The 24,256-nt window shown below is 35.7% G+C and overlaps 2 protein-coding genes across 7 annotated transcripts; both read left to right on the top strand.

Annotated features, from left to right (window-relative positions):
• The first annotated feature begins 834 nt into the window (after positions 1-834).
• Positions 835-924, top strand: EBAG9UORF (uncharacterized EBAG9uORF). Its single transcript, XM_078353286.1, has one exon. It carries the CDS (start codon positions 850-852, stop codon positions 922-924), a length of 75 nt encoding a protein of 24 aa, XP_078209412.1. The 5' UTR covers positions 835-849.
• On the top strand, positions 835-23,004 carry EBAG9 (estrogen receptor binding site associated antigen 9). Of its 6 annotated transcripts, XM_035277194.3 has the most exons (9): positions 1,245-1,589; positions 1,684-1,759; positions 7,309-7,356; positions 8,493-8,590; positions 11,482-11,560; positions 12,324-12,482; positions 14,118-14,225; positions 18,696-18,787; positions 22,288-23,004. In XM_035277194.3, exons 4-9 carry the CDS (start codon positions 8,508-8,510, stop codon positions 22,406-22,408), a joined length of 642 nt encoding a protein of 213 aa, XP_035133085.1. In that variant the 5' UTR covers positions 1,245-1,589; positions 1,684-1,759; positions 7,309-7,356; positions 8,493-8,507; the 3' UTR covers positions 22,409-23,004. The 6 variants fall into 6 exon arrangements, with proteins under 6 accessions (XP_054102285.1, XP_002759339.1, XP_035133085.1 ...); XM_054246310.2 differs by lacking the exons at positions 1,245-1,589; positions 1,684-1,759 and adding an exon at positions 835-1,045; XM_008983344.5 differs by lacking the exon at positions 7,309-7,356.
• The last annotated feature ends 1,252 nt before the right edge of the window (positions 23,005-24,256 follow it).

Below are 24,256 nucleotides of genomic sequence, written 5' to 3'. Positions count from 1 at the left end.
AAAGAAAAAGGCTGGTTGAGGAACAATTTGCATCAGCTGATTTTAGCCTTAGACCATATTCACTTCTCTCTCACCAGTCACTTTGCAACTGTGGGCATAGTATTCTGAGGGTCCCTTGCACATAATAACTGAGGACTCGATCCTTTTCATAGCCTACAAGATAAAAAGAAGAATCAGGCTGCAAAGAGAGAAGCACTGAAGGAAAGAACATCTCAGGTTGAAAGAAGGGCAAATCCAAGGTGCGTGTGAGGAACAAACGCATGGACACGGTGAAGTGCCACTTCTTAATATCTAGTTAAACAAAATTCAATTAAAAATTACTAGGAGGAGGCTGCGTCCTGAATGAAACTCATTATTCCGCATCTCTGAGGTGGCAAAACACCTGAGGGGAGGGGGTCTGTCTAGCCACGTCCAAATCTTCGTGAGACAGAGAGATCCCTCATTTGTTGCAAAGTAAAGTCTTTTCCTTGGTTGCATCTGACAGAGGGATTCTGTGGGCTGAAAATAAAGAGGCTCGGCTGGAGCGGAGGCACTCTGGAAGGAGAAAGTCCGGGACGTCTGGCATAACCAGGCGCTCCGAGAAGAAACAGTCAAAACAGCGCGCAACGGTCCCAAAAAGCTACCCTCACCGAACCTGGCGTGCCTGTCTCCGCTTGCCCCGCTCCCGTCGCTCATTGGTTCCCAGTCCCGACGTCCGACCCGTAGCCTCTCACCCATTGGGCCAGCCAGGACGTGGGGTGGAGTGCAGAAGTTAGGGCCTGGAGACGGCCGAGAGCCACCTTAAAGGAGGGCGAAGGGGGCGGGGATAGAGGAGGGGTTGGGGGCGGGCTTCCCGAGGAAGGGGCGGCCATGGCAGCTGCGCGGCGGCAAAGCTGGCTGCGACGGAGCTCGCGCCCGGCTTTGAATGAGCGGGGCTGGGAGTGAACAGGCGAAGCGCGAGCTCGAGGAATAGATTGGCAGCGCCCGTGAGCGCGCCTTGTGCGCGCGCGCGCGGCCCGCGGCAGCTCGGAGCCTCCGCCGGGCGGGCGGGGAGGGGGAGGGGCAGGTGAGTGTGTGCGGTTCGCGCGTGCCTGCGAGGGACTTTCCTCTCCCTACCCCCACCCCGACCCCAGCCCTAGCCTCTGGGGCACCTTCTGCCTTTCGCCGTGGGCTCTTCGCCTTGATTCTGTACTTCCCGCCCTCCCACCTTCCTTTTGCCCCTCCACCCGACCTCCCCAGACCCCCCACCGCTGCTCTGGCGTACTGTTTCCGGGTGAGGGTGACCTCTAGGGTGAGAAAACTGCGACTGGGAGCGGGACCCGGGCGTGCAGCCTTCGTCATGCCCCGCTCACGCGTGGGAGACCGGCCTGCGGGGTACCGGCCCGGAAAGCACCCAGCCTCCAAAGCCGCCTTCCTCAGGGAAATTTGCGCGACCTTACTGCCCTCCGTCTACAGGCCTCGTACCTCTCCAGGCCGATTTTTCCACTATTTAAATCCTAGTCCACCTGGCATCCAGCTCCAGCAACTTAGAGCGTTTCACGTCACGCCGGGCGCGAGGCGTCGGCTTGTATAATCCGAAAACTCTCCTGTTTTTCTCATCTGTGCAGTGGGTATGATTTTTTTTTTTTCGTCAACCAATTTCACGTGGGTAATCTGAAATGAAACCACCGTAGTTATGAAACTCTTTCCTTTTGAGTTATTCAGGAGACCTTACTCCGCCTTCCTAACCGCCCCAGTGGTGTCACAGATTTGAAGGCCTGACACCCGGTTGCCAGACACGGTACAGAATGTTCGATTTTACTACCGCGCTCACACTTCTGCTTCTGTTTCCCCTTCTCTTACTTGCTGCTGCCAAACCTTTATTTTTCAAATTTAAGTGAGTTCAGGTAAAGTTTATTTTGGGAGCTTTGTGGCATTTTCTAACCCACTGCAGAGTTACAGTTTGAGGATATTCTGCACTGTACTAGATCATATGGTTTTTCAAATTTCGGTGTGAAAAGATTCGGAAATAGTTTTAGAAATAAGCACTTGTTTAGTGTGTACTGACAGGGATTTTGGCTTGGCTTGTTCTATGAATGATGATATATTGAAGCTACTTGAGAGGACGTCTAGCAGTTTACCAAGAATTTCAACAAGAAGAGATACAATACATTTGATCTATCAGTTTCTAATGTAGCATTCTTTTTTTTTAATTGTAGGAAAATTTTTTTCAATGAACATGGTAGAACTCTCATTCCTGTTGATTTCCTAGATATGTCATTTCTTCAAAAGCCTTAATGAGGATACATTGCTTCATAGTTTTGAATCTCATTCTGCTATACCTCAAATTTTTGTCTTTGTAATTTTTAAGGAAATTTAATGTTAAGATTAGATTATATTAACATCGCTCAGTTCTACAGTGTTTTAAAGCAACCAAAGTGTAAAGTGGCCCAAGATAATTATCAAATTGATGATCTAGAGGGCATTTCAAAAATCACATTGAAGCAATGTGTACACAATTAAAAGGTTTCTTAAGTAGAATATTATCATATGGGGAGAGCCTTGGGCATTGGGGTCATTCTCTTTAAATCCTGGGTGAGCGAATCTAAGTCTCACTGTCAGCCTCATCTGTTAAACTGGAGTAGTGAAAAACTTACCTCTTTTGGTTGTCCTTAGGATTCCAGTGAGGTGATCGAACATTGTCTTGAACGTTCAAGTGCTCAAGGAATGTTAATTTCCTTCCATTCAATAAACATTTGAGTACCTACTGTGTGCCCGGCTTTGGTTGAGACCTGTAAATACCAGAATGAGCAAGACTGGTGGAGGTCCTGACTCCTTAGTTTCTTGCATTACTCAGGAGTAAGTTTATGGGCAAGCTGTTGACACTTAAGAGCGAATGCATGGTTTCTCATACAGGGTTGATAGTATTTGCCAGCTTCCATATCCAGAGTAGCAACTGAAACATAGTAGGTGCTAATATATATTCATTTAGATGAATCAGAACATTGAGTAAACACAGGTGCCCAAGGATATTCCTGCCTGCCAGTTAGTGTAATTATAAAATCAAAGTGTGGCATGATCACATTTTCCCTTTTTTAGTGCAACTTGTTGGAAAATTTATCTTGGAAGTGGTAGTATCACTGAATTATTAAGAATACTCATTGTTAATGAGATGTTCTTGGCTTCTGAATTAAATAGACCTAGGTTTAAATCAAGCCATTGGATGTAGGAACCTGAGAACATATGCTTACTCTGTGTTTAATTCTGTGAAACAAGGATAATAATATCTATCTCATAAGATGCCTTTTTGAGTTAAGTGAGTTAACATTTAGATAGTGCTTGGTCCATAGCAGACAGTCAATGAATATCAGTTTTCCTCTTTTATTAATCACAAAAGAAAATTTTCCACAGAATGAGGATATTTTTGATTGCTGGGGAGAGAATTCTATTCTGCAATCACTAGAAGACTGAGTTTCTGTTTTTTATTGGGGAAAACCTTTAAATTTTACTTCCACTTACTATAGAAGTCATTCAAGTTGGCAAATATTTATTAAACGATGACACTAACAATATTTGGAAAGGTGATGGCTATGTTTACCGGGGCTGTATATGAAATTTATTCTCAACTCTTCATTCATGTATCTCTTAAAATTGACAGTCCTAAATGGTAAATATCATCTTCTTTGTTTACAGCATCCTGATAGAATATCTTCTTGGTTTTTATTCCCTTACCTGCCAAGTACCACATGTTCTGTAGTCTCTTTTCTGGCTTTTTTTCCTTATAATTTTTCTGAAAATTTGGGCTAATTTTCATTTGAGAAAGTTTGCTTTTCTTTTGGTTGAGAGTTTTGTTTTTAACAAACCAGCTTTAAATGAAGCTGCTATTCACCATCTTAATTTTTCAGATCATTCTCATAATGAAGCGATCAAACTTTTTTTTCAAGTCTTACTTTGCAAACGGTAACTGAAGGTACCAAATGAATAAAATACTCTGGAGAAGGGTTGTGCAAGGCAAAGTAAGGTATAGAAATAACCATAGGGCCAGGCGTAGGACTAACACCTGTAATCCCAGCGCTTTGGGAGGCTGAGCCGGGAGGATCACGAGGTCAAGAGATCGAGACCATCCTGGCCAACATGGTGAAACCCCATCTCTACTAAAAATACAAAAATTAGCCAGGTGTGGTGGCATGCGCCAGTGGTCCCAGCTACTCAGGAGGCTGAGGCGGAAGAATCGCTTGAACCCAGAAGGCAGAGGTTGCAGCGAGCCAAGATTGTGCCACTGTACTCCAGCCTGGTGACAGAGCAAGATTCCATTTCCAAAAAAAAAAAAAAAAAGAACGAAATAAACATAATACAAAATAAGAAATGTTGCTTCTCAGAAAGAGTAAAATGATAGAAGAAGACTTTACAGTAGTCCAATAAGAGATAATAAATTATGCTAGATAGAATACAGTGGAAATAAGAAAGAATTTGGGCAGTACTGTGAAATTTAATAGGGTGCTTTTGGCATTTCAGTTTTAAGGAGTATATAGCTGTCCCTTTAATGTGGTCATATGATAATTATTGAGTTAGGTTTTATCCTTTTTAAAGTAAGTATGTGCAGAACCTAAGTCCAAATATACTGCTTATGCTTTTTTATTTTGGAAAAATATCAAATTATTATATGTTTCTTCTTTTTGTTTTAAGAAATTAGTACTCTAAATAATTCTATTAATCAAGTGTTGTGATTGTTTCTAAAGGTTTTACTAATGGATTGAGAGGCCAGTCTGTTTTAATTGTGATTTTGTTATTAGCTGGTTGTTTCACCTTGAGCAGAACTGTTAACTTCAGTGTGTCTTAGTTTCTTCATTTAGAAAATTTAAGAAGTTGGATAACATATAGTCTAGCTGTTCCAATGACAGGAATCATGACTCTAAATACTTAATAATTCTCCTCATTTGACAAAGGAAAGTCAAGGAAAACCTCAAACATGAGATTTCCTGATCAGAAACGTCATTCCAGTAAGTGTGTGCACAGGTGCACATACATGTGTGTTTGCATTTGTATTTCTTACGACTTGATTTAACATGTGGTCTATTCTACCTCTCAACAGTGGAAGAATGACTATCTCTCGTGGACTAACAGATTTTTTTCCCTCTTTTCTGTTTGTTTTGAGACTCTTAGAGCATTGTCATAGTTATTTAAGTATTCAACTTTAACTTATGCCAAAACTAATCTTAAGAATGTTTTTAATTAGTGATTATTAGGGTAAATATATGCAATACAAATATAGTCACCTATAGTATAGGTGACTAAAATGTGTAAGAAAAATTTGGAAATAATAACCATGTTTCAAAGGCTACCAAGGCTGGGTGTGGTGGCCCACACCTGCAATTTCAGTACTTTGGGAGGCCAAGGTGGGTGGATCACTTGAGGTCAGGTGTTCTAGATTAGCCTGGCTAACATGGTGAAACCCCATCTCTACAAAAAATACAAAATTTAGCCAGTGTGGTGACGGGCACCTGTAGTCTTAGCTACTTGGGAGCCTGAGGCAGGAGAATCACTTAAACCCGGGAGGCAGAGGTTGCAGTGAGCCAAGATCACACTACGACACTCCAGCCTGGGCAACAGAGCAAGACTGTGTCTCGAAAAAAAAGGCTACCAAAGGGCCGGGCGTGGTGTCTCACGCCTGTAATCCTAGCACTTTGGGAGGCCGAGGCGGGTGGATCACAAGGTCAAGAGATCGAGACCATCCTGGTCAACATGGTGAAACCCCGTCTCTACTAAAAATACGAATAATTAGCTGGGCACGGTGGCGCATGCCTGTAATCCCAGCTACTCGGGAGGCTGAGGCAAGAGAATTGCCTGAGCCCAGGAGGCGGAGGTTGTGGTGAGCCGAGATCGCGCCATTGCACTCCAGCCTGGGTAACAAGAGCGAAACTCCATCTCAAAAAAAAAAGGCTACCAAAACAATACCAGTTTTACCATTTTTAGAATCGTTATTCCTATCACTGCCATGGTTTAGTTTTCAATTCCTGTAGCATCTCTTTCATAAAGACATGTATCTTGTTATTTAATCATAGAGAGGCAATATGAATGTGATCTTTAAGGACTCTAAAACACTGCAACCAGACTATCTGGGTTAAATTCCAGTTCTATAACTTATCAGTTCTTTGTCTTTGGGCAGCTTACTTAACCCCTCAGTGTCTTAGTTTTCTTATCTGAAGTCAGGACAAAATAGTACTTGCTTCCAGTCCTTCCCAGGGTTGTTGTGAGCATTAAATAAGTTATTACTTGTTAATCACTAAGAAGAATGCTTTTTATATATTAATAAGAGATAGATATTACAGTATATTGAAATACTATTGTGAAATCAGATTTCTGTTCCTAGAGAAGTTCTGAAATATGTGTCTTATCACTAATTGTCTTAGTTTCCTAATGGAAGTTGGCTCTCCAGAAAGTAACAGATAATCAATACAAGATAATCATGGTGTTGACTTTTTAAATAATATTCTAACCAGAATATGAACCTCCCCTACCCTCACCTCCCCTCCCCTCACCTCCCCTCCCCTCACCTCCCCTCCCCTCACCTCCCCTCCCCTCACCTCCCCTCCCCTCACCTCCCCTCCCGTCCCTTCCCTTCCCTTCCCTTTTTCTTCTTTCTTCTTTCTTTTTTTTTTTGCTGGATTGCTCTGGCCAGAACCTCCACTATGATGTTGACTAAAAGCAGAAAAAGCAAACATGCTTGTGTTGTTCATGGTCTTAGGGAAAAAGTATCTACTTTTTTTCACCATTAAGTCTCATGTTGCTGTAGGTTTTTCATAGATGTTCTTGATCTAGTTGAGAAAGTTCCCTTATATTTTGCTGCATTTTTTTTCTAAATAGGAATGGATGTTTTGTCAAAGGCTTTTTCTGTCTTTATTGATAATGTTTTTATGGCTTTTCTTTTTTAGTTTGCTAATATAGTCAATGACATTTGATTTTTAAATGCTACACCAATTCAACATTTGCAAACTAAGTGCCAGTTTTTCCACAATGTAGTATCCATTTATATATTGCTGGATTTAATTTACTAAGATTTTGCTAATGAGATTTGTATCTAGATTCATAGAATATTAATAGTTTTCTTTTCTAGTAAAATCTTTGGATTAGTATTAGTGTAATACTGGCCTCAATGGGTTGGGGAAATACTCCTTCAGTTTCTTGGCAGTTTGCATAGAATTGATATTATTCCTTCCTAAGTGTTTTGTAGAATTTACCAGTGAAGCCATCTGTGCCTTGGAGATTTTTATAACTGCAAATTTATTTCTTTAATAAATATACAGATTTTCAGGTTGTTGTTCTTGTGCTTTAGTAATTTGTCTCTTTCAGGGAAGTTGTCCATTTCATCTCACTTGTCAAGTAAATTTGGGCACAAAGGTATTGGTAATAGTTCTCTAGTATCCTTTTAATATCAGCTGACTAATAATGTCAACCCTCTTGTTTATATTGACAAAATTCTGTTATTAATGACACGTTTTACATTGTTATGTACTTTTTATTGATTGACCCTTTTATCACTGTGAAATGACTACTTTTATACCTGGTAATGTTAGTTTCACTATAATCTGTCTAACATTGAAATAGTCACTTCAACTTTCTTGTGATTAGTGCTAGTATAGTATATTTTTTCCTATTCTTTTACTTTTAACCTATTTGTGTCCTTTTATTGAAATACTTTTCTTGGTGGCAGGATGGAGGGGGTCTTCCTTTCTTATCCAATCTAACAATCTCTGCCTTTCTATTAGAATGCTACACCATTTGCATTATTAAGATTATTGATATGGTTAGATTCAGGTCTGTCATCTTGTTTTGACTTGTCCCATCTCTTATTTGTTCCCTTTTCTTTGTTTCCTGCTGCCTTTTCAATTGAGTAGTTTTTATCTCCTTGTTTTATTGGTTATGACCAGCCCTTGCCCCTCAGAATATATGATTTAATAAGAGGTAGTCCCAGGTATTGGCATTTCTTTAATAGATGCCCAGATTTGTGAACCACTGGACTAAATGAGCTCCATGGTAACTTTCAGTTTACTAGCTGTGTGACTTTGGTCTAGTTATTTGACCTCTCTTAATTCAATTTCCTAATCTGTAAAATGGATATAAGAAAATATATCCGTCTACAAGTAAAAATATTTAAAATATTTTAAATAGTATTATATTTATGTGGTTCAAACTTTAAAAGGTACACAAAGATTTAATATATACTATTTTATACTTTTTTGATTTTTTTGAATTATAAATTTTTCTATTGATAGATTTAGGTAAAATTATTTTCAAAAACCACTTAGAATGAAGAGTTTTTTCTTTATAGCCATTTAAAACTCAAAACCTGGTTTTTGAATTGTTAATATGATTTATGTTATAATTTTAACATTTGCAGTGTTATATTTATATTGTCTAGAGAAAAAAACAAAATATTTTAGATTTTTCTTAGTGCATAATAGGACTTTTCAGGACACGAGTATGACTTTTCAAATCAATTTAACGCATTTTATTGTTTTGTGCCTTTTCCACAGGTTTCAATTCTCATCATGGCCATCACCCAGTTTCGGTTATTTAAAGTTTGTACTTGCCTAGCAACAGTATTATCGTTCCTAAAGAGATTAATATGCAGGTAAATAAGTTTTATGTTGATCTGTTTATCTCCTCACTGGTTTTGGATACCTCCAAAACTTCAGATTTCATGGATAGGACATAATATATTTAAGTTGAATATCTTGATTGCAGTATTTATTCATTAATTCCTAGTCGTCTTAAAATACTTTTCCTCTACTTCAGATTTAGAAAGTAGAGGTTCAGTTGTTTTTGTTCATTCAAATTCTTACACCTTTCACTAAAATTACTTGCTTAATACTATTTAGAAATAGACCAACTTTCATTATTATAATCATCACAGAACTTTGATATATTTAATTATTTCATTATGAGAATGTTTTAAAGTCGTTAGGTGAAATTAGTAATGGATATTTCTGTCTGTATTGTTTTTATATTTTTTTTAAAAAAGAGAAATCCTAAAAAAAAAACAACAAAAATTTATTTTGTCTGTTTAAGTAACATTCCAGAATATGCATGTAGTCAAGGGCTGGTAAGTCATTTGCTTTAGGACGTCATCTGTAAACTTCATTTCCTTCTGTTTTGTCACATGATCATACTCAAAAGCTATGATTTCTAAAATGTGTGCTGAGGCACCTCAGGGCTTTACATGAAATTCACAGGGATGCCATAGAATATTTTAAATTTTCCAGTGAAACATAGTGATAACATCTATTGGACACCTCAACTCAAGGTAGTTCACATTTGCAATATTAAATCCTGCAGTATTTTTGTATGATGATGATCTTGAATATTTGAGCAAAGTTTTTGTTTACTTACATTTTTGGTGACATATCTGCAAAGCCAGGATTTTAGGTTGTAATTAAAAGCAGGTACTGCACCAAAATTAATGTAGAACCAAAAACAAGAATGATGGTCTCCTCTCTTATTCTAAGGCTTAAGAAAAACTGTACAGGGTTCAATAGGCACACATTTTATTAATAAGTACAGTGATTGTGGTTATTTTAGAATAAAATAAAAATATTACCTTTTCTTTAAATATGTATTTTTTACAGTGGCTACTAAGCAGTTAGGAGATACATGAGTATTAAGTTTTTTGGGCTACCTTATTCAATGGAATTGTTAGGTGGTTCTTTTGGCCTAAGAATCCTGTGAAGGAGGGTGTAGTAAAAGAGAAAACGGACAGCAATCAGCTCTTTTTTTATTATAGACATGATTTAGAAATTGCACACAACAATTTTGTTCACTGCCTCCTCTCCAGAGCTTAGTCATATGGCCCCCTTGCTGCAAGGAAGGATGGGAACTCCAGTCTCTGGCTAAATGGCCGTTTGATAGCTGCTAAACCTCTTGAGACTTAAGTGCCATTGAATTTACTGCTGGAAGTAGAGTGGTCTGGGATTAAAAAACAAAAAATGTCCAGGGTATTGCAAGAGAATAAGTGGGTGAAATAGAGTAGAGATGATCACTGGAATAGGAGAAGTCAAGAAAGAAATGGAAAATTTAAGTGGTTGACTTGAAATCACCCAAGAGGATAGGATTTGAGAAGTAGAAAAAATAGTGAACTAAGTGTTCAAATTAATAGAGAATGAGGAGGATAATGGCCAGAAATTCACCAGATAAAGCAAGATTAAAAATGAGTATTAATTGCCAGAAGGCAGGAAGTTAAAAAAAGTATTGTGTTAACAGTGGTGATGAAGTATAGATGTTTTCTTTTTGTACTTCTATTTTTTAAAATATTGGTTAAATATAGATTACTTTTAGGGTAAGAAATTTTGCTGATTTAAAAAATATTAAGGACATTCCAATTGTAACTATAAATTTCTATTATAAATATATATATTTAGAATTGATTGTATGTTCAGTTTTAAAGAAAACTGACCCTATGTTAGGGTCAGCTTCTCTTTGGTGTCTGAAGAACCCTTAGATCATGTATTTTAAAATACCAGGCTTGACCAGGCATGGTAGCTCACACCTGTAATCCCAATGCCTTGGGAGGCCAAGATGGGAGGATAGCTTGAGGCCAGGAGTTCAAGACCAGCCTGGGCAACACAGCAAGACCCCATCTCTACCAAAAGAAAAAACAGGCTATGTCATAAATTTCATAAGAGACTATATTACATTTCTATTAACTCTTTAAACAAACATAGCTTCCAATGTGTAATAAAAATAGCTGACTTTATCAATTAGTTGTTCGTCAATGCTTTATGGATTATTTGAAGTGAAGTAAATGACTAATCATCTCCACTACCTGCCATTTTTTCTATGTTTTGCTATATAGCAGGCACACACTGTTCTAGGAGTTTTAAATATGTCTCGTAATTAAATCCAAACAACCCAGCAAAGTAGGTTTGAATACCTGCATTTTATAGATGAGCCTGTTGAGGCTGAGAAGTAGATAATTCTAACTAGACACAATAGAAGTAACATTGAAAACTGTAGTTTACACAGATTCCACAGCCCATGTTCTTAACAACTGAGTTATAGTATATCCTGTTTAATGTGGTGCTTTTCATACTAATCCTTAAAACTAAATTACTGTTTGGTTCAAGCCAGTGATTTTTAAACTTCTTAATTGTTAACCTTATCAGGAAACCCCATGTGTAAAATGTAAAAGCCAACCTACCCTGTTTAAAACAGTAAAGGTGGCCCAGAACTTTACCCACAGAACCCATTGTACTCCAAGGAGCATGCTCTGAAACCACCTTGCATTTTTGTTTTTGACTTTCTATTCCTCCTGAGTTTATTTGTAATTCTGAATCCTAAGGCAAAAAGCAGTTATGCTGTTCTGTCCAAGATTTAAAAAACATTCAAAAAATGTCTGATTCATGACTTTTTTTTAACCATAAATTAATGAGTAACTCTTAATTATTAAAATCAATTAAATTACTATACATAGTGCTTTTACTTTGCTTATTTTGGTTCTTGAAATAAATTGTTTCATTTTTATTTCAGATCTGGCAGAGGACGGAAATTAAGTGGAGACCAAATAACTTTGCCAACTACAGTTGATTATTCATCAGTTCCTAAGCAGGTAGTGGGTTTTTTTTTTTTTTTAAAGATTAAATAAGTGTCTTTTCCAGAACAATATTTTAAAACTGGATTGCAAATAATTAGTAGACTATAAAATTAGTTTGATTTTTGTTGCTGATGGTAAATTTTTCTGGTCCAAAAATTCTATTTGATTCTTTATTTTATCTTCTGTTTCTTTGCTGACATTTTCTATTTTTTTTTTCATTGGTTTCAAGTTTTTCCTATTACTTGTTGGAACATTTTTATAGTAGCTATTTTAAAGGCTTAGATAATTACAACATATCATTTTGGAATCGGTATCTGTTGATTAACTTGCCATGCGAATTGAGATTTATTGATTTTTATATGCTGAATAATTCTGGGTTGTTCCAAAATAGTGCATGTTTTGAGACTTTGTCTTATTTAAATCCTATGGTGAAGCTTGGTATTTTTTATCAATCAATCTGGTTAGACATAGATGAAAAGTTCTAGTGCTGCTTTTGTGGGTTTTAATGTTAGTTCAGTTTTCAGAGCATTTGCTTTTGTTTTACTTTGTTTTTTGTCTTTTAATGGACAGAATAAAGTAAATAGAATATATCAGAATGTCTAGTATTTTTTGAACATTTGATCTAGTTTCGATATGTGATATAAAATGTATATTTTCCTATGGGTCAAAAAAATGTGAAAAACAGTGTTTTAGAAAGCCCATTTTTCTAATACATTATCAATGAGATCTTCATTAGGTTACCCCTTTGTGGCTGATAATGTCGATCAATTAAATTTAGACAGATGTTGAAGAGTGGACTTCATGGGATGAAGACGCACCCACTAGTGTAAAGATCGAAGGAGGGAATGGGAATGTGGCAACACAACAAAACTCTTTGGAACAACTGGAACCTGACTATTTTAAGGACATGACACCAACTATTAGGAAAACTCAGAAAGTATGTTAAAGATTTATGATTTTGAAGATTAAACTACCTTTCAAATTCCTATAGTTAAAATTAGATGATAAAATTCACATTTATTAGAAAGCGTATTTCTAATTATCAATTGTTTGGTTTTTGTCATATTAAGAATTTTATATGCTCAAGTGATCTAGACATAGTTCTTGTAAGCTGTATCCCAAATCTTTTATATCTATACTTGTGTTGAAATCCTACTATAGGTCAGATTCTAGACTCCAATCTCTGCCATGGAGACTAAGGAGAATTGGATAAGAGTTCTAACAAGTTCATTAATAATATCTACAAACTGATAAACAGATTTTATTGTTTGTAACCATTATAAAACTGATGCAGGACTCTGAGAACCTAAGAGTAATTATGAGTTCATATTAGTCATCCATACATTATTTAATCCCTTTTGAAGTGAATATGGAAGATCACCTAGAGATGCAGGGAATTAATGAAAAAACTGAAATGCTTGAGTATTGTCCTTTCTATTTATCAAAATAGTACATGTACTTTTTTAAATCAAAAAATGTAGAAGGGATTATGACTTCCGATCCATCTCTTTTCTTAACCAGTTCTACTTCCCAGAAGCAGCCACTCGATAATTTTCTGTTTGGATATCTTCTAGTGTTTGTCATCATATCTATCTATAATATGGTTATATTGCCATTTCTTATTTACCAGTAACAGATATTGTCCATTGACATTCATACTATAGTAAATGAATACTTACTTGATACTACCCTTCCTGCTCTTCTTCCTCCTTTATTCCAGTCTACCTCATTAGTCACTCTGCTGTATCAGAAAAACACACTTAAAGCTCACTTTTTTGTTCAAACATAGAAAATATTTATATTTCATATCTTATATATAGTTGGATAGATAGATGCACTTTTTAAAATTAGGTCATTATTTATTTCACATTTTCCAATATAGTTGTTCCTCACCTTCTTCCTCTCAGCTGATTTAAGTTGTACATTTATATTTACATTGTCTAGGTTGATAACATTTACATTCTTTTTTATTGAGTTGTCCAAATGTCTCAATGCTAAAACACATTAAATTGTATATTTTTAACGGATCCTTTAAGTGAGTTTCTTAGTAGATGAATACCTTGTATTGTGTAAATATAATGCTGCTTTCAGTAGGGACCTAGTAAATTACTATAGTGCCTTATTAAATTAATTAGAGTGGAAATGTTTTGAATAAGGCTACCAACGTATCATATAAGTGTATTTGATGCTACTGGCCTGAATGAATTAATGTATTCATAGATATTTCATATGCTGAGAGAGTTATTTATACTATCGACAGGATATGATATCTGTTCTTATTTAATATAGTAACTAAAAGTGATTAATTGTATTTTGGAGTCTGAGGAAAGTAGGAGAGAAAGAAAATTAGACTATATTAATTTTTAAAAGTGAAATACAGTTTTTTTTAGTATGTAACTGATTTGTGCCATGATTGTCTGAGTAATTGTTATTAAAAAACACTTTTTTTTAGTTTTTACATTGTAAATTTTAAAAATAAATATTTTAAGCCATTGCAGAATGTTTTGATCGCCTGTTTTAATGTCGTGATTTGTAAAATATCCCTATAATTCTTTTTCAATTAATCTTTCAGATTGTTATTAAGAAGAGAGAACCACTGAATTTTGGCATTCCAGATGGGAGCACAGGTTTTTCTAGTAGATTAGCAGCTACACAAGATATGCCTTTTATTCATCAGTCTGTAAGTATGTTAATTGTTCTAGGGAAAGGCTTGGTTTTGTTTCTGTTTCCTTTAAAGCAGAGGAATAAAATCTAAATGAGTTTAACATAGTATTTATATTTTTGTAACTTTAAAACAGGTTTAGCAATTCAAGAGAAGTTAATCTGGAGTTTTACCCATCCTAACTTTTTATAAGATTGTAAATTACATTAGATACTAAGATCAAGATCTCATTGTACACATGAAAGAGAAAGGCACAATGTTATTTAAAAATATAAACGTCAGAGAGATTACCATTAAAATGAGAGATTAATCCTAATGGTAGATTATTTTAAAGTAAGTTATAAATTGTTTTCTTCATAGAATGTATTTTCATTTAAAGTATGACTTAATTTTAAATGGTTTGACTTAAATGAAACTTTTTAAAGGAAAAAGTTTGGAAAGAAGCAGACAGCTAAGATTCTCAATCTTGGGAGCATGTCAGAATCAGCTTTGGAAGTTTTTTAAAAGCACAGGTGTCTAGACCCCTCCCTATCTAAGTTTTAAGCATGCTTTGGTTCATTGATTATATTATCTATTATTGTGTAACAACTCCAAATTTAGTGACTTGAAATAATAACAAACATTAATGTCACACAGTTTCTGTGGATTGGGAATCCAGGTGACTAAACTGGGTGGTTCTAGCTCAGACTTTCTCATGTGTTTGTAGACAAGTTATTGGGTTGGGGCTACAATCATCTGAAGGCTTGACTGTAGTCAAAGGATTCGTTTCAAAGACAGCTCACTTCCACACCTGACAAATCAATGTCGTTTGTTTGCACAAAGCCTCAGTTCCTTGCTGTGCACCTCTCCAAGAAGCTACTTGAATTTCTTTATTACATAACTGCTGATTTTCTCAGTAAGTTATAAGAGAGAGAGTTAGATTACTTGCTCAGGGTGACATCACAATGCCATTTTGTGATGTGGTTTTATAAATGATACACTGTCACTTTCACATTATTTTATTAGAAGCCAGTCACTAAATCCAGCCCACACGCAAGCCTCCACCTCTTGAAGGAAGGAGTATCTAAGAATTTGTGGACATATTTTTAAATCACATCTATCTATCAATCTATATATTTTATTTATTTGTTTAAACTGCACAGGTGCTTCTGAGGTCCCTCTCCCCAGTGGACCCATGTATATGTATGTTTTTAATTCATCGATTAACAAACACTTTTTACTAAAGCCAGGCCTTGTGGCATTAGTTAAAGGATCTTTGCCTCAGAAAAATGCATTCTAGTAGGGGAGACATGATACTAAATAAACGATCACACACATCAATATAATTACAAACTTTGACAATTCCTGTGCAATTACATGATGCTGTGAACACATAACACCACAGATACTTCTCTGAATAACATAGCATAATGTTTAATTTTTTATTTTATATATCTCAAAATTAAACTTTATTTATATATTTGATCTATATTGGTAAAGTGCTTCAATCCTACACACTGAATTAGTAATATTTGCCACCTAACTATAATTATAATACTAACATAGCACATTGTAAAGTTGTAAATATACAACTACTTACAGAGTTGAGAAGTGGTAAATAGGATAAATGGAGAATGTCTGCAGTGCTCTTTCCTCATATTTTCCTCCCAAACAGACAGAATAAAGTGGCATTGCATAGGAGTAGATGGTAACCTCCTCTTCGTTTTCTTTCTTATTTTTTAAATTGTACTTTAGGTTCTGGGGTACATGTGCAGATCATGCAGGATTGTGGCATAGTTACATACATGGCAAGGTGGTTTGCTGCCTTCACCACCCCCCATCGCCTGTATCTGGTATTTCTCCCCACGTTATCACTCTTCACCCCCCTCTGTCCCTGCCTTAGCACCCTGCAACTGACCACAGTGTGTGATGCTCCTCACCCTGTGTCTGCATGTTCTTATTGTTCAACACCTGCCTATGAGTGGGAACATGTGGTGTTTGGTTTTCTGTTCTTGTGTCAGTTTGCTGAGAATGATGGTTTCCAGATTCATCCATGTCCCTATGAAGGACACAAACTCATCCTTTTTTTTATGGCTGCATAGTATTCCGTGGTGTATATGTGCCACATTTTCTTTATCCACTCTATCATTGATGGACATTTGGGTTGGTTCCAAGTCTTTGCTATTGTAAACAGTGCTACAGTGAACATACATGTGCATGTGACTTTATAATAGAACAATTTATAATTCGTTGGGTACATACCCAGTAATGGGATTGCTGAGTCAGATGGTATTTCTATTTCTTGGTCCTTGAGGAATTGCCACACTGTCTTCCACAATGGTTGCACTAATTTACACTCCCACCAACAGTGTAAAAGTGTTCCTATTTCTCCACATCCTCTCCAGCATAATGATCGCCATTCTAACTGGTGTGAGATGGTATCTTAATGTGGTTTTGATTTGCATTTCTCTAACGACCAGTGATGATGAGCATTTTTTCATACATTTCTTGGCCTCATAAATGTCTTCTTTAGAAAAATGTCTGTTCATATCTTTCACCCACTTTTGAATGGGTTTGTTTGTTTCTTGTAAATCTGCTTTAGTTCTTTGTAGATTCTGAATATTAGCCCCGTGTCAGATGGGTAGATTGCAAAAATGTTTTCCCATTCTATTGGTTGCTGGTTCACTCTGATGATTGTTTCTTTTGCTATGCAAAAACTCTTTAGTTTAATTAGATCCTATTTGTCTATTTTGGCTTTTGTTGTCATTGTTTTAAGTGTTTGAGTCACAAAGTCGTTGCCTGTGCCTGTGTCCTGAATTGTTTTGCTTAGGTTTTCTTCTAGGGTTTTTATGATGTTAGGTCTTATGTTTAGATCTTTAATCCATCTGGAGTTAATTTTAGTGTAAAGTCTAAGGAAGAGGTCCAGTTTCAGCTTTCTGCACATGGCTAGCCAGTTTTCCCAGCACCATTTATTAAACAGGGGATCTTCGCTTGTTTTTGTGAGGTTTGTCAAAGATCAGATGGTTGTAGATGTGTGGTGTTACTTTTGAGGCCTCTGTTCTGTTCCATTGGTCTATATCTCTGTTTTGGTACCAGTACCATGCTGTTTTGATTACTGTAGCCTTGTAGTATAGTTTGAAGTCAGGTAGTGTGATGCCTCCAGCCTTGTTCTTTTTGCTTAGCATTGTTTTGGCTATGTGGGCTGTCTTTTGGTTCCATATGAAGTTTAAAGTGTTTTTTTCCAGTTCCGTGAAGGTCAGTGGTTGTTTCAGTAGCTTTAAAAATATTCCTTTACTTTCAGAAATGTATATTAAATAATCAGAAATATTTTAACAATTTTTAGCAGAGTATGGTGTTATATATTGTCAGGAATGAAAATTTTATACAGGTATGTATTTAAAACAGTATAATATTAAATAAATCTGTTCACAGATTGGTAAGATTAGTACCAGTTATTTTACACACAGTCACTTCCACACCTACCTAAAGAGTTGAGCATGACCATGGTCATTGGTTTTTGGAAGAAAAAGTGAACCTTTAGAGGTTTGGCTTGGTGAATAGTGAGAGGTAGTGACCAGTAGATGATGCCAGATAAGAAAGACTGGGAAAAGGAAGCATGACATAAAAGAAGTATTTCAATACAGATAAATTTTGCATGATTTGTCATTTTTGCCTAGGACTGAGACAGTAAGTGCCAATAAAAAGTCCATAGTAAGTATATGCTTAAATGAATATGACTTTGCTAGTTCTTTTTTTTTTTTTTTTTTTTTTTAATGCATTAAGACAGAGTTTTGCTCTTGTTGCCCAGGCTGGAGTACAATGGCGCAATATCTGCTTATTGCAAACTTTGCCTCCTTGGTTCAAGCAATTCTGCCTCAGCCTCCCAAATAGCTGGGACTATAGGCATGCACCATCCCATCCCACTAATTTTTTTGTATTTAGTAGAGACAGGGGTTTACCATGTTGGTCAAGCTGGCCTCGAACTCCTGACCTCAGGTGATCCACCCACCTTGGCCTCTCAAAGTGCTGGGATTACAGGTGTGAGCCACCATGCCCGTCTGACTGTGCTAGTTTTTAAACTTCAGCTTGCAGTTCTTCTCAGCACAGATTAGTCCAGTCAAGCATTTCTAATTCAGTCTGGGATCAGTCAGTTCCTTCTCTCTATCATTAACTCCCTCATGTTACTAAGAAGAGACAGAAACAGAAGAAATGTCCTCTTGTTTTTAATTCCAAAGGTGCAGCAAAGAAGAAAATTTAATATAAAAGAATATCCCATAAAACATAAAAGAAGAAAGCTGGACATACCTAGTAATGTTGAGCGCTGAAAGTCATGCATCAGTTCTAGGCAGCCAAGAGCAAAATCACTTGTACTTTGTTTAGGACAAGGAAGTTGAGAAGACACAGGAAATTGACAGGTCCTGAGTTAAGTGTGAAGATACTCTTTTTCACAGCTATGTGGAGAAAGGATTTTTTTTTAATCTCTGAATTTCATTTTACTTTTTGTTGTAGTCTGAATTAGGTGACTTAGATACCTGGCAAGAAAATACCAATGCATGGGAAGAAGAAGAAGATGCAGCCTGGCAAGCAGAAGAAGTTCTGAGGTATTTGAGTGGCATTTATATTGCAGCCTGAGTAGAAGAACTAGATTTCTTCCCTACTGTGTTTAAAGTCAAGGGAGCCTATTCTGCCAAATATTATATTTTTCTTCGTTTGATTCTTAGATAATATGGACTTTGTTTGTATTTCAGACTGCAGATACTATTTTATATGATTAAAATTTCACAGAAACTGAGAATTTTAAGCACTATAGGAACAAAAAGCTTTATTAATGGCAAATGAAATGTTATATATGCATATATATAAAGGTTTTGTATATATATATATATATATATATATGTTTTATATATAAGGTTATATACATATATATGTGATATATGCAAGCTTGATATGTCCTACTGTGAAATGTAGGCCACCACTATATATTCCTCTAGGTCAGAAGTTACAACTTTTATTTCCATTTCCTCATGGTCTCTCATAGTGCCCAGCACTGCACAGTCAAATGAAAATGACTTATGTGACACTCTGCATTTGTACATGTATCTTAAATGATGTCCATGAAAGCCCTATGTGTTGGCTAATATAAGCCATGAACTACCCATTCTACAAAAAATACTATTCTGGAAGTTTTAATCTTCATTTTTATTGGTTGTTCTTTTCTGTGTGTGAGCAATAAACATAGTTCTTAATACTGCTGCATTAAGTCAAAGAGTAAAGAAAAGATTTAAGAGAGAGCTAGTGACTACGATTACTGATTTTAAAAACTCATATTTTAATGTATCTAAATTTTATATATATTTTTAAAATCATATGCTAAAATACAGCAATGTAATTTTTTTATTTTAAAGTTGATTGTTTTTACCATAGGAATAGCAAACAAATTATTCTTTATCTGATTCTCAGCAAAAAAACCTGATTTCATTTTTGTATTTTCCTTTCTTGTCTTTGTCAATAAATTACAGTTACCTTGAACAGCCAGCAGAGGGTGCATATCAAGTCCCTTTTTTTTTTTTTTTTTTTGCTGGTTAGGGGATGTGACATTTCAAAATTCAGTCAATAAAATTGTGAGAGTTTTTAACATTTACTTTTTATTTGGTCAGTATAGCTTTTATAAAGGAAATATTTTTTAAATTGTGAACTGTAACACTTAGGATGTTGCATGGATCATCAAAAAAGATAAGTCATCTTTTTAAACTTCTGTATTATTTTTAAATTAAATAATAGATACAGATGTCTGAGTATTTTAGGACATTTCGGGGATTCTAGTAATTACTAGTGCCATTAACCACAAAGGCAAAGGAAAGGGCTGTCCTTTTCAAATCCAGTAAACTCACTGTAGAGTTCATGCCATGAGTTCACAAGTATCTTAACATTGTACAAAAACCTTTTCTTTTTTATTCCATCCTCGTACCCGCTAAACAAAACAAAACAAATGAAAACATGTAGTTAAAGACTTAATGTTTACCCTTTAAGGACAGCTTGCAAGAGTGAGATTGTTTATCCGTAGTAGACATGCTTCATGTTGCAAATATATAGATAGAGCCAAAGAGAGATGGAGGCAGCCGTATATTGTTACTGACCCTGAGTGAACATTGAGCATTTTAAAAGTATATCCACATTTCATATCTTCTAACTCTGAGCTTTTTGTCTATTGCTACTATAAAATACTGTCAGTACTGCGATCAGTATTGCGAAGGAAGAAGATTCTGGTACTTTAATAATTCCCAGCATGAAACTGGATAGGTAAAATGTATTTTTGTCTGTAGCTATATCTTAAGTTGTCTCTTTTGCCAGGAACTTTAGTTTTTGATCTAGATTGAGTATCCCTTTCCAAAGTGCTTGGGACCAGAGTGTTTCAGATTTTGAAATTTTTGAGAGTTTAGAATATTTGTGTTATACTACTGGTTGATCATCCCAGATCTGCAAATCTAAAATCTGAAATGCTCCAGTGAGAATTTCCTTTGAGCATCATGTAGGCACTCAAAAAGTTTCAGAGTTTGGAGCATTTCAGATTTCAGATTTTTGTGTTTGTGATCCTCAGCCCTTATATTATTTCAGCTAGTAACCAGGTCAAAGCTTCATTATCTTACTTGTTTATAACCTAGCTAGCCCATTATAATTTTTTTTTTCTACCTCTCTTTTTCTTCTGGTTTGACATTTTTTAGTTCAGATTATTAGTTTTTCTTGAAAGTGATCAGAGTGATGAAAAAAAGATTTTTAATAACTATTCTTCAGAAATTAATTGATAACAAAAGTCAAAATATTGCCCAAAATAGTTTTTCTACTTTCTTGAATTTTGGTCATCCATATCTCTGCCTGCTCCTGTTTATAATTATGATTGAGAACTGTACATATATTTCACTCATTGTAGTCAGCATTGAGCTGTCCCAGACATAGATAATCCACTCTGAATTTTTCTTCATATAACCTAATGTTGCCCATTCCATGTCCAGTTGTGACCTGTAGCTTTCTTCCTCAACATTGCATACTTGAATGATTTTCTCACACCCTAACCCTTCATATCCAGGACCAACTTACATTCACTCTGCTCTCTCCTGTTTCATCATCCCACTCCTACCTCCAATCCCTACATAAATCAATCAATAAAGATAGAGTGAGTCTGGGTCAGTGCAGTTATGGAAAGTGTAAGGAAGAGATATGTATTTCACAAAATATAATTAGTAAATACCACTCTTTTTTTAAAACTTTTAAGTTTAGGGGTGCAAGTGGAGGATGTGCAGGTTTGTTACTTAGGTAAATGTATCAAGGGGGTTTGTCATACAGATTATTTCATCAGCCAGGCATTAAACCTAGTATTCATTAGTTATTTTTCCCAATCTCTCTTCATCTAATCTCCACCCTTCCAGTAGGCCCAGTTTGCATTGTTCTCTTCTATCTGTCCATGTGTTCTTATCATTTAGCTCCCACTTATAAGTGAGAACATGCGATATTTGGTTAAATACCCACCACTCTTCTCCTTGGTAGAGCTAGTCACATATTAATCTTGAAATTTGTTTTTAGCTTCTAGGTAGAAGGTGTGTCTTAAGTTTTCATTTTCTTTTTGGAGTGTGTGTTCTGTTTAGCTGTGTTCATCATGCACTTTACAAACTGGCTGTTTATAACTACTATAATAACAGGAGATTATCAAGCTCAATATCAAGCTTTTCTGAACAGTATCCCCAGAAAACGATGTGGTTCAGTTGAAGTACTGTTTTATGAAATGGAGATAATCTGAATAAGAGGTGTCAGAAAATGTGGGTTCGTATCCCTATACTTAATCCTATGACTTTGGGCAAGTCACTTAGCCTTTATGCCTCATTTTACTTATTTGTTAAATAGAGATAATAATTTATTCTATTTCACAAGTCATGTTCTAAGGACTGAGAGAAATACTGTTTTTGAAAATATTTGGAATTTTTATATTAGAAGATTTCAAGACTTTCAACATTTTATTTGGTGATAGTAAAAAGGCACTGCTGTTTCTTTCTAGAATTTATTTGCCATTATTTTCTAAAAGTAAAAATATAAGTATGTTTCTTTTCAGGCAGCAGAAAATAGCAGAAAGAGAAAAGAGAGCAGCAGAACAACAAAGGAAGAAAATGGAAAAGGAAGCACAGCGGCTAATGAAGAAGGAACAAAACAAAATTGGTGTGAAACTTTCATAACACATGTTCTTCAAATTTTATCATGCCAGTAGGAGAAATCTCAGCTCCACAACCCAAGCAACATTTGTATGGATTTAAGAGTATTTTAAGAATATACACTGCTTGATTTTAATACATTCATCAGGACACCAGGATTCTCTCCCAAATTACCTTGAACTCTTAGTGATTGAGACTCAAAAAAAAAACAAAAAAGACTTGAGACAGTATTTTCTTCAACATGCTCCAAATATAAGACATTTGTTTGCTGTACAGAAAGTATCAAAAATGGAAGATATCAGTACCTCTCAAGCTAGTATTTCTAGCTAAATAAATGGTGTATATAATTTTATGGTGGAAAAGAACTGTGCTGTTATGATTTCCTTCAGTGTGCATAATGATAAAATAAATAATTTTAATATTCTTTTGTTTCCATGGTACCCGACCTAAATTAGACAAATTGTAGGGCTTTAGCTTTATTTTTCTTTTCAAAAGTTGGTGTTGACATATATCTCCTCTAATTTGAACTGGTATTGTTTACGTTTATATAATATTAAGGGATTTGGTGATTTTCATTTCATGAAAATGACATTAAATGCAATAATTTTATTTATCATAAAGATTTTGCACATCATTGTTTTCTTTTGGATGGTGTTGTAATGTCATATATACTTGTAATTTATATTGCATGTATAAACATTGAAAATCAACTAAAATGACATTTGTTTTACATTATAACTTGTGAGTTTTAAGAACTAGTATTAATAGTTTTTTCCTTTCATTATAGATTTTAAGATGTTGTGGTATCCTTGAGTACCTTAGTTCTTCCTCCCTCCAAAAAGCCATTAATTTACAAATGCATAAAGCCATCAGGTCAAATATATCAAAGCTTTTAAATGATTTTGGTATTAGTTTGATATTTCTGACATTATGCAGGTTACCTGTGTTATTGGCTAAGATAACATTATTGATTAATTAAATTATAAACAAAGGTAGGAATAATAATCTTTTATTTATGGCGTTGTTTGGCTCCAAAACAGTCTTAAGGAAATAGTCAAATACTGTGTTTATAGGGGAAGAAAATGTAGACTTGATAGTTTAAAACCCCATTAACCTTTTCACCACAACTGAATTGCATTCAGCCTGATTTTCCTACCACGTTAGAATTTTTAAAGACTTTATTTTTTTTTAATTTATTTTACTTTAGGTACATATTATATCTGGCATTTCTCCCCATGTTATCCCTTCTCACCCCCCCTTCCCACCCCCCATGACTTTCCCCTACCCCCCCCAACTGTCCCCTGTGTGTGATGCTCTTCTCCCTGAGTCCACATGTTCTCGTTGTTCAACACCCGCCTATGAGTGAGAACATACAGTGGTTGGCTTTCTGTTCTTGGGTCAGTTTGCTGAGAATGATGGTTTCCAGATTCATCCAAGTCCCTACAAAGGATGTGAACTCATCCTTTTTTATGGCTGCATAGTATTCCATGGTGTATATGTACCACATTTTCTTTGTCTGTATCATTGATGGGCATTTGGGTTGGTTCCAGGTCTTTGCTGTTGTAAACAGTGCCCCAATGAACATATTTGTGCATGTGTCTTTATAATAGAACAATTTATAATCCTTTGGGTACATACCTAGTAATGGGATTGCTGGGTCAAATGGAATTTTTATTTCTAGATTCTAGAGAAATTGCCACACCGTCTTCCACAATGGTTGAACTAATTTATACTCTCACCAACTGTATAAGAGTGTTCCTATTTCTCCACATCCTCTCCAGCATCTGTTGTCTCCAGATTTTTTAATGATTGCCATTCTAACTGGTGTGAGATGATATCTCAGTGTGGTTTTGATTTGCATCTCTCTAATGA

Source organism: Callithrix jacchus, chromosome 16, assembly GCF_049354715.1.
Source record: "Callithrix jacchus isolate 240 chromosome 16, calJac240_pri, whole genome shotgun sequence".
In the NCBI taxonomy this organism is placed as follows: domain Eukaryota; kingdom Metazoa; phylum Chordata; class Mammalia; order Primates; family Cebidae; genus Callithrix; species Callithrix jacchus.
Note: the sequence above shows the minus strand (reverse complement) of the source record. Positions and strands in the feature narration are given on the sequence as shown.